Source organism: Musa acuminata, chromosome BXJ3-4 (assembly GCF_036884655.1).
Source record: "Musa acuminata AAA Group cultivar baxijiao chromosome BXJ3-4, Cavendish_Baxijiao_AAA, whole genome shotgun sequence".
In the NCBI taxonomy this organism is placed as follows: Eukaryota; Viridiplantae; Streptophyta; class Magnoliopsida; order Zingiberales; family Musaceae; genus Musa; species Musa acuminata.
The window spans coordinates 5302845-5313695 of record NC_088352.1 but is presented as its reverse complement, the minus strand read 5'-3'; the positions used below and the strand labels follow the sequence as shown (position 1 = coordinate 5313695).

The 10851-nt window shown below is 44.5% G+C and overlaps 2 protein-coding genes across 2 annotated transcripts; both read right to left on the bottom strand.

The window, feature by feature from the left end:
* Positions 1–1911: 1911 nt before the first annotated feature.
* Positions 1912–4140, bottom strand: LOC135635488 (uncharacterized). Its single transcript, XM_065146587.1, has 2 exons — positions 3453–4140; positions 1912–3366 (listed from the first exon to the last, which is right to left on the bottom strand). The coding sequence occupies exon 2, from the start codon at positions 3349–3351 to the stop codon at positions 2185–2187; it is 1167 nt and encodes a 388-aa protein (XP_065002659.1). The 5' UTR covers positions 3352–3366; positions 3453–4140; the 3' UTR covers positions 1912–2184.
* A 4473-nt stretch (positions 4141–8613) lies between these two features.
* On the bottom strand, positions 8614–10739 carry LOC135636251 (U-box domain-containing protein 4-like). The gene is made up of 2 exons (XM_065147889.1): positions 9171–10739; positions 8614–9032 (listed from the first exon to the last, which is right to left on the bottom strand). Exons 1-2 carry the CDS (start codon positions 10455–10457, stop codon positions 8961–8963), a joined length of 1359 nt encoding a protein of 452 aa, XP_065003961.1. The 5' UTR covers positions 10458–10739; the 3' UTR covers positions 8614–8960.
* Positions 10740–10851: the final 112 nt, after the last annotated feature.

Below are 10851 nucleotides of genomic sequence, written 5' to 3'. Positions count from 1 at the left end.
TAAGAATCCCGTTGCAGCTTGTATAAGAGGATCCGATTGAGGCAGGAGCAGAACCCACTTCCATTACTTTGGTTATTGTGCTTCACTCATGTTCCCTGGCCCTTGATCTCCACGAAGGTAGAAAGGTGCGCGATTCAGAGTAGCTGCTTCCACTTGCTCTCATCGATATGTTACAAGTGTTCATGTTACAGTGAGGAAATAGATACGTCCTTGGAGTGCCAATGATAGATCTAATACTGATGCTGTCACAATGGTGGAAAGTTTCACATCAAGTTCGCGGTTGAGAATTCTTTGCTGAGCTCTTTTCCACCGTCGTTAATTGATCAAATATGGCTTCAAGGATATGGTCTCTGTTGGTGGTGCTGCACTGGTAGACCTGTATTCAAACGTGGCAGCTTGTCCAATGCTGTCGATGAGATGTAGTGCTCTGGTGTTCTATGACAGCTGCATGTGGAATGCCCGGTCTTGGAACGAAGGCAATGGCGACATTTGAGAATATGATTGAATCATCAATCAAGCCTAAGGCTGTCACATTGTCTGCGTGGTTTTGGTTGAAGAAGGGAGACGGGTACTGTATGCACCATGGTCGATCACTTTGGGAATCCTGGAGAATTGTAACAGGGCTTGCGACTCGCTGAACACACGTGTTTGGTGTGCAATGCTTGCTGGTTGTATGCTAAACCAACATCGATATAGGTGATTTGGTGGCAAGAAATCTACTGAAACTGGAGGCCGAGCATGCTGGATGCTGTAACCTTCCCTCCAATATCTATGCGTTTGATGGGCAGTTGGTAGGGGTGAAGAAAGTGATGATGGAGAGAGGGTTAAGGAAAACACCAGGATGTAGTTCAGTTTAGGCGAATAAAGTTGAGGTAGGAAGGATACCCCTTGGAGAGGAAGACCTTGTTGAAGCCTGAGCTTGAGAATTTTCTTGAAAGAGTTCAAATTTCACTTCTCAGAAACATGCTGAATATTTGGATTAGAAGAAGAGAAATCTGAAAAGCCTACTTGATACAGATGGGTATGCATTTCATTTTAACTTAATCCTATATAGTTTTCTATTATTTAATTATTTCATTCTTTTTATTGATCTTGAAGTGCTTTACTTTTATTACCAGAGATATACTATTTAGTTTTTGGATGGTGTAAACTCTTTAATGTTAAACACTAGCAAATAGGCATGACCACAACCAGTCCAACAAGTAGTTCAGCATTGTAACTTCATGTGGTATCTCAATGTCTAGAAATTCTTGCTGTAGTTGATATAAGAACTGAGCAAGCAGACAATTTATTGTTGAATTCATTTTTTTGAGTAGTTCATCAACTGATTCATTTTTTTGAGCAGTTCACAAACAAAGATGATACCAACATAGTTGTGAGACACCAAAGAGGAGAATAAATGTTACGAAATATCATCACAAGTAGGTCAGAAAAACCACCTGAATTGTTGTCATAACCAACTAGGTGTGAGGAACACTCAATTCATTGGATTTTGCCCATTTCAATCTTATCAAATTCCTGACAATTACAATTCATCTCTTTAAATCATTTTTTCCAATTGTGTATGCTCCATATTTAGCACCTCAGCAATGAACATCTAGCATTCTGCTTAATTTAACCCTCTCAAGAATGTTTAGAGACGACGGAAAACAGTAAAGAGGGGGAACGACACCATCCTATCAGATTGGCTGCGATTGGACAGTCGTGTCTTAAGAAATGAACTGCTGTACCTAGAGAAACTGCTAGCATTAGATGCCACACCAAATTAGCCAGTGTTTTCTCATGAATCATTTACAATATGTCTTTCAGTAGGACATCAACATGTGAACTTATACTGGCTGCTGAATGTCCAAGTAAAGAACTTAACAATGAACATTGGAAAAGTTTGAATTTCATGTAAAAGAGAAACTCTATAGAATTTTGTGTGTGTTGGTCACATCCAAAGGCAAGAATTATGGTTAATACAAGACGATAACATAACAGTTGCCAGTATGCACCCAATATTTTGTGAAAACAACATTAGGATAATGAGATCGTATACACGTAGAAGCACTAATCAACAACATTAGGATCCTATAACCATTTGATAATCCTAAGCAGCAACCAAAAATTACTTTACTAAGTATTAAGATGACCACTTGAAATGTCAGCTTAAGTCACCTGTGTATCTATCTGTGACTAAGTTCAAAAGAACGCCCTACTTCCGTAGAAGACTTTAGAGCCAGTCCCCTTTGACGCTGGCACCTTCTTGTCATTACCATTCTGTGCACTTGAAGAGGTGTCGTCGACATCCATAGGGAGTTTCATGTTGGCTAATGACTCTGTGAACTGCTGCATGCTTTTCATGTACATATCGACAATATCCTGCTGAACAACTGTCTGCTCTGGCTCAATGTTTACGCTGATGACTGGCTTCACCATTGTATTCTGCAGCTGTGGAGAGGAATCAGCCGCGCCATCTCTAACTTCAGGGCTTGGAGATGCCATGGCTGAGAGAACATGAGAGATAGCTGAAGATGTGGCTGGAAGCATGATATGAGATCCCATAGCGCTACAACTGCTTACAGGAATATCAATCGAATCTTGACTATTAGCAGCTGAGAAGCTCTCAACAAGACGGACCCCTGCTTCCTCGTTCGACCAATTGCCACTCTCTGAAGTGTTCAAGCTTTCAGAATTCTGCGTCTCCATGGTGGTACATTGGATCCCAAAGAGCTCTGAAACCATCATCCTGTTCTCGTTAACGACTCTCAGGTCAGGGAATTCGATTTTCTGATATTCACAGGGAATCTCATCCTCATTTTCTGCATCCGGCAAAGAAGCCTCAGGAACCATGGATTTGGGTACCACTGCAAGGGCCACAACATCCGGCAAGGCACCAACATAAGAGAGCGACAATTGAATGAAACCGGCAGGGGAATGGAAGAGATCGGTGGATGAGAGAGGGAACTCGTGCACCAGCTTGCCATCGGCCACAAGGACATCGGCGAGAGCTACCAACGCGAATCCCAGCAGCTGATCTTCCAAGTAATTCTTCACCTTGCTGAGCATCCAAATCTCGCATTTGAGCGACGACTCAATTGTTCGCACGCCGAGCCGCAGATTCTCGTTAAAGACCGGGTTCTGCCCACCCCCATTGACGATCTGGGTGGAGACGGCAGCGTCGGGGTCGCTGGTGAGGCAGAGCTTGGCATAAACATCTTGCTTGTGGTAGATGCAGATGTTGTGGACGTCGCGAGCTTGGTGGACAAAAACATCAAGGAAACCAGCAAACCCCAGAGAACTAAATGCGCCAGTGGAGGTGTCGGGCTTCTTGTTGATGCTCTCCAGACTTGGCTTCACAGGATTCATTACTTCAGGCAGGAGCTGCAAAACGATTACCGAGCTGCATTGAGTTAAGCTAAACATTGAGATGAAAGCATAGCGGGAGAGAGGCTGTAAAGAATCCAAACCTAATCTGTGACGTCCCGGCCTTGGGTACCTAATTTGAGATTGCAAAGTCGGAATCAGAGGCAATATTGAGACTCGGAAGCAGGAAAACTCGGGGAAAAGACAAATCTTGGCAGCTGGAAATTGCTTTCCAGAGACTGTTCTACGGGTTACAAAGGGAATAAAACCCTAGAGGCTTTGTCTGCGGAACTCAGAGAAACGGAAACCCTTGCCTCCGGATTCTCCAACGCCAGTCTGAAAAGCCAAGATCCAGTTTTGATGCCTCAGAGGAGCACATCACTTCCAAAAAATTCAAAACGAAGCCACCCCAAAGAAGCGTAGTTGAAATCCCAATAAAAATCGAATCTTTAAATCGAGATAAAGAACGACACAGGAAATCGAGGAGAGTCGAAGAATAAGAATAATCGTCCGAGGCGAGGCGAAATTATGACAGTCAGGTGGAGCTTCAAAGGCCTAAGCTGGTGTCTCCTTGTCTTCTACCAGGAGTCAAAAGCAATCCAGTGCCTTTTGCCGATTTCCAATATTTTTCTACTTATCGAAATGATTTCCACAGAAAGAACAGTGAAAAATCTGGAAGGATAATTAATGTAGAAGAAAGAATGCTTTGTGCTTGCTTTGGTGGGATCAACAAAGCCACCACGATAAAGCTTCAGCCGGACCGCCGCTCGAAGGATTCCTTTGCCGAGTCTTCTAAATTGTTGTGTGTGGAAGAAGTTGATAAGGACATTTTTAATATGAAATATATAGAATCATGAGGAGCAATTTTGCTCGATATAATACCCATGGGAAAAAGCAGTATTAATCATCATGTTCTGTACATTCCAATTATTGTAAAAGATAATTACAATCTGTGATATACGTAATTTTTTTCTCAAAATTATTATGAGAAGTGGCATCAGGCGCATAAAATAGAGAGTTAATTATATATTACTCTATAAAGTTAGAATTCTTTAGTATTTTGATTTTTAAATTTTAAAAATTTATATTGGATTCGTATAATTATGAAAGTGAAACATTGTATTTACATTAACGTTATTGGTTTTACCAACAAAGACATGAAACGATGAGTAAAAAGATAATTTTAATATCCTAATTACACTTTCGATGGTGGCGGACGATAACATCATTGGGGTTACAGGTGGCTGTTGTGAATGAGGAGGAAGAGCAATAGCGAGAGGTGAGACAAAGGAAGAGAAGAAAGACGTGACGCAGATATCGACGCTCTACATCTACATTGATGCCGACACAGTTGCCAAGTGACATCAATGCATATATAAAGCAGCGAAAGTATTGCTTGGCATCTTCATCGATACCAAAACATATGTAGAGCGACAAAAGGGCAGTGGTTTATTGTGAGCCGAATGTGGCCTTTCTTTGTTGGGCCTACGACACATTCGTCCATTATACCAATTTCCTCGTGGCTCGTCACATCCGCTAAGTCATTTGTGCCGCTTACCACTCTCTCTTTGTTGGTTATCCCATCACTGGCGTAGGTCTGCCCCCTTTGCGCTTCTTGTGATCCCAATCTTACTATCTCCCTTCACACTTTGTGGCCTTCTCATCCTCTAGCTCTTACTTCCTCACCTCCAAGTCCACGATGATACCTCGAGCGAAGAAGCTTGTAGATCCTCGATGGACAACCATGAAGCAATGCCATGAGGTGGTTAAGGAGATGATGGAGGTTGTCCTGCTAGGTTGGAGTTGGAGGATGGGGTTACGGTGTGACGTCAACACAGATGAAGAGAGGCGAAAATGGTCGCTCGACATCTACATCGGTACCGATACAGATGCAAAGCGATGCAGATGCAAGCAACGCCATTCTGTATTTACATCAGCAACAACGTAGTTGTTGAGTGATGTCAATGCAAATGAAGAGCATCGGTATCTATGTCATCATCTTCCTCTTCTCCCTTTACCTTAATTCTTGTCGTCGTTCTTCCTCCTTATCCATAATAGTCATTCGCAACCTCCAATGATACCATTGAAAACACGATTAGGATATTAAAATTATTTTTTATATATATTTATTGTATTTTTATCGATAAAACCGATGACATTAGGGTAAATAGATCTAAATATTTTTATTTTTATAATTATAAAATTTTAATATAAAATTTTAAAATAAAAAAATATTTAAAAAAATCTAAAATAAGATAATATGTAATTAGCCCCTAATACATAGAAGAAGAAGTCAGGATGTCAATTCTGCGTCTAAATGTGATCCCTCTTGGGACCCTTTAGCAAACGAAGCAAGTCGGTAGACACTGATTGCCTTCCGTAAACATATGTAATAATACTATCCACTCGACGAATAAATAGAGTAGAAAAAATTCTCGCAAAAACACAGTTAAAAAGGAACCATACAATCCATTCCGCAACCATTACCATAATGAGTTTATTTACTACACCCAACCAAAGACTACACATCCTTTGACTGTCAAAAGTTTATTCGCCCAAGAATTGTCATCCTTACGAGCTTTTGCATTTGGTTTGTGTACAGAGTGACTATAAATAAATATCTGGGGAACGAGTGTCTTTGGGGCCAATTAGCGCAAGTCACATCCCACACACCACACACAGAGACAGAGAGAGAGAGAGAGAGAGAGAGAGAGAGAGAGAGAGACAAAGAGCATCTTATCTCTTTGGTGGAAGAGTGACGACCACAGAGCAGAATGTAGCTTGATGTTGAGAGTGCACTCCAAGAACCATGTGTTGCCTGCTTTATGGACTTTGGTAAGATGAACTATCGTCAAGGTGTTCAGCCACCATCTCTATTGTACTTCACCACCTGATTTAGTACTTTATATTCTTTCGAAACCTAATTAACAGCAGTACAATATGACTTAGAAAAATCCAATGACCAAATTAGACGAAACAAAGCATCACATTTGTTACCGTATATTTTAGTTGTTTGACACGTCTACCACTGAGATTCAACTTGGACCCCTCTTTTGATAGGTAATCAAAAATTACATTAGAGGTATACCATAAATTAGATAAGTCAGGAGATAAAAATATAAACTAGTATTCTTAGATGAAATAAAAAATTATTATATAAAATCATCGATCATTATTTGATTGTGAAGACTCATAATAGTAAATCATCAAGCATTATAATTATGATATGATGGCTCCCCTTAGGAGATATGCTTTTATATCACTTTTCTTTATCTATATTATTTGAGATAAATATATTTTTCTCTGCTTATGTTGACACACAAATAGGCGAGTTAGCATTTTTTTTAAATTTAAAAGTAAAAAAATAAAAATTTTCTATATTATTATCGGATCTTCGTTAAGAATGAATTAGTATCGAATCCATAGGATAGGATGATATCTAATCGAATGCTCTTATATTATTATTTTTATCTATATTATTCAAGATAAATATATTTTTCTCTCACACACAAATAGGTGAGTTAGTATTTTTTAATTAAAAAGTTTAAAAAAAAAGAAGAGTAGTCCAAGTTGAGATCAGATTTTGAATTTATATGATGATAGTCCAAGAAATCACTTTTGTTTAAACATATTCAATCAACATTTGGATGGGATGGGATGCAATCAACCTTTGATGAGCAACCATTGTGATCCAACCAGACTCGGACTGGGTGGCAGGAGATGTGCCAGGAATCGACACTATTAAAAGTGCTACTCACCCTCTGATCTTGACCACTTCCTACTCCTCCAATCGTTTTCAGCCACCAATGATGCCATACACTCACTCATATCACTGCACGAGAATTGTTCCTCTTTTTACTGTTTTAGGGTTTGGCTGACCCAATTGCACGAGAATCTTCGTCTATCACCATCAAAACTGTTGTGTTAGGTCCGGAATAGACCACATATCCACTAATATCTCTAAAAAAGCAAGGATGGCTGACCAATGAGAGAACATGAAAGTTAAGTAGAATAGTTCTTTATTTATTTATTTATTTATTTATTATTTATTATTATTATTATTATTATTATTATATATAGTGTTTGTTTTCGAGAAGGGATAGTTGATTATGAGTCTTGCTGCAATGGCTTTATCAGAGGACACTTTTTTATTGAGAATTTACCAAAGCCATACTCTTTGATAAATAGGTAAATGTGTCATTTATTATTTAGGTTTATATATAATTTTATATTTAATCGAATCAAACTAAATTGGACTACTCTGATATTCCATCTTTTTTTTTTCATCTTCTCCGTCGTCACATTTTTACTTGTCGACCCTCGTAATCTCTCTACCATCATTACAAGATGAGGAAGAAGAGAAAAGGATAGGAAAAGAACATGAGTCGAAAGAAAAGAGAGGAGGAGAGGATGAGGGGGTAAAATTCTTGTCACATTTAAAAAATAATAATAATTGGAATAGAAGAGTAAAATTGAGATTAAAAAAAATATCTCTCCCCCTAATTTTTTGATAAAGGAATGTTATCAGTTAGAAAGTAAGTGGTGGAGGCTTCCTTAGGTAAATTATCATTCTTTTTTAGTATTTTTTAATAAATATTGAAACAACACATATTTTTAATGTCATCTTTCCTATCTTAGAAAATAATTCTATTAAAACGATCTTTGCAATTTAAAACGGCAAACCAGGAGATGCAAGAAAAGTCCATTCCAGTGGTTGATTAGGTGGGCGGCCGACGCTTCCACCACCTCCTGCTTTGTCCTCTCCAAACCCAATAAAATGCTCTCCCAAGTAGATGATCGACTAACATTAGAAGTGATCACTACTTACTTGAAGGCCACCTCTCGATGTTATTTCGTCGAACAGTTGGATGCTACCGAACTAAGAGAGAAAAACTCATGCGCGCACACTAGCGATGATTTCGTCGAGATACCGAACTATCGTGGACGACGCCCCGTTCGTGTCTCCTGAACGCTGCTGCTTGTTCCGCACACCAACTGTTCGACGAATAGCTGCAGACCACGGCGTTGCTTTCGGACGATGTCGTCTTACGTAGGCGGCGAACTCTTCATTTTAATTTCCGATGGCGTGGAGGCGATGTGAGTTGCCGCCCCTTTTGAACTCTCCCAGCGAGCGAAGCTACAAAAAGGTCGCCCGTGGATGCCCAACGCTGTTTTCAAACCTCTGACCATGAATAAAGTATGGTGGAAAAAGCAAAGATGCAAAGCTGAAAAGTTAGCTACGCAACATGCACGCTTTCAGTGCCATGATAAGAATTTTGCTTCCAGTCATCTCTGTCGATCGATTGAACTCTGGTGGATCAAGTGTTCATAAAACCCAATTTGATAGCATACGAAAGAAGCAATTTTGATTGATGACACACCAAAACCAGAGGTTTTTTGCGACCGGCAAGTATCTTACAGTCCCCCCCACCCAAACCCCCCCACCACCCACACACATTAACCCCGTCATCGTAACCTGGAAGCCAGCATTCACACCAGACACCACAGACCCCGATCCAGACTCTGATTGGTTCATTCACAGTGAAGAGAGACCAAAATGGTTCGCTTCTGTACGGGAAAAATGTAATCTTTGCCATGTTACCGATCACGAATTACCTCGCCGGGGCCGGCGTCGCCCCACCGTCCTGCCGCTGTTCCCGCAGGTACCCGAGAAGCATCTCCGCCTGTGTTTAAAATTGTGTACAACCACAGACAGCGATGTGAGTCTCTTTCGGAGTGTTGAATGAAGAGAAGAGAAGATTGAGGATGATGAAGGCGGTGTGCCGTCGGGAGGAAAGCGGAGGAGGGAGGGTGGAGCGTACCTTTTGCTTGGCACGCGAGGAGCCGGACTGCGAGAGCGCTACGAGCGGTGGGATGGCGCCCTCGCGGACGAGGAGGCCACGGTTGTGGGCGCTGTCGGCGCAGAGCTGGAGCAGAACGTGCACCGCGAACTCCTTCCCACGCGCCGGGCCCGCTTCGATGGCCTCCACGAGCATCGGAATCCCCCCAGCCGCAACGACCGCCTCCCTCCCCTCCGGTATCGCCGCCAGGCTACCCAGCACCACCAGCGACTTCTCCGTCGTGCCCCCGCCGCGCTCGCCCACCAGCTCTAACAGCGGGGGGACCGCCCCCGCGCTCACCGCCCGCTCCTTGTTCCGCCGCGCCGAGCACAGCTTGTACAGCGTCGTGAGAGCGTCCTTCTTCCCCCGGCTCGTCCCGCCGACTAGCAGCGCCACCAGCGGTGGGATCGCCCCGCACGCTCCGATGGTCGCCCGGTTTTCCTCGATCATCGAAAGGCTCAGCAGCGCGCACGCCGCGTTCTGCTTCGCCACCGCAGTCCCCGTGCGCAGCGCGTAAACCAGCGGCTTGATCGCCCCCGCCGCCGTGATGGGGCCCTTGTTCGCCTCCTCCAGGGAGAGGTTCAGCAGCGCCGTCACAGCGCTCTCCTGCGCAGCGGGGTCTGTGCTCTTCAGCAGCGGCACAAGAGGCGGGATACCCCCCGAAGCTCCGATCAGCGCCCGGAAGTCCGACCGGTGCTTCGCCAGGAGCCGAATCCCCGCCGCCGCCGCGCGCTTCACCTCCGGCGATGGCGACCCAAGTCCCTCCACGCACGCCTTCACCGCCGGCTCCACGCTCTCGACCGAAGCGCTCTCGAGCATCTCCGACGACGACGACGACGGCGAACCAAACCCCATCACGAGTGCCTCGATGTCGACCGGCCCGGACGTCGCAGGGCTCGGGGGCACCTCCGTCAGGGGTATGGACGCCAGCCGCTGGAGCTCCCCGGAGATGTCGGAGTTGAAGCTGGAGTAGTCGGAGAAGTCCCGCGACAGCTCTAACAGCTCGGCTGCCGACTCGGTGGAGGAGGCAGCAGACTTGGCGTCGGAAGGCCGGGGGGGTCCAACGGCGAGCTCCCGGAGCTGGAAGTCGACGACGGAGTCGGTCAGGTTCTCGGACACGGCGCCGGACCGCGCGGACGGGGACGCGACGGGGGGCGGATCATTCCGAAAGAGATTGGAGCGGATGGTGCGCATGGATCGGCCCAGGGAGCGCTGGATCCTGGCGGAGGAGGCGCATGGGCTCTGGGAGGAGTCGGCCAGAGAGACCATGGTGATCGACCACCGATGGCAGATGCAACCACCGCCGGAAGAGTGGAGACGGATCAGGAGTCGAGGTGAAGAGGACTGGCAAACGAATCCATGGAAGGCGAAGAGCTCGAGCTCGGAGAGGGAGGGATGAATGCTTTGATTCGTTTGGTGAGGGGGCGTAATAATTCTTGAGGGCACGCTCGGGGACAAGAATCGGGGGGCCTCGTGGGGCTCGGGAGCACGGCCGGTCTTGGAGCGAGCGCTATGAAACGAGCGCCTCGTCGTCCTTTCTCGGTACAGGGAGATGATAAAAGAGAGCCCACGGAGGGGGAGGCGTCGCGACGGGGCGTTGTTGGATGGATGAATGGGTCGACGGATGGACGACGCGTGGCGAGTCGAGGGTGGGGTTGGGTTC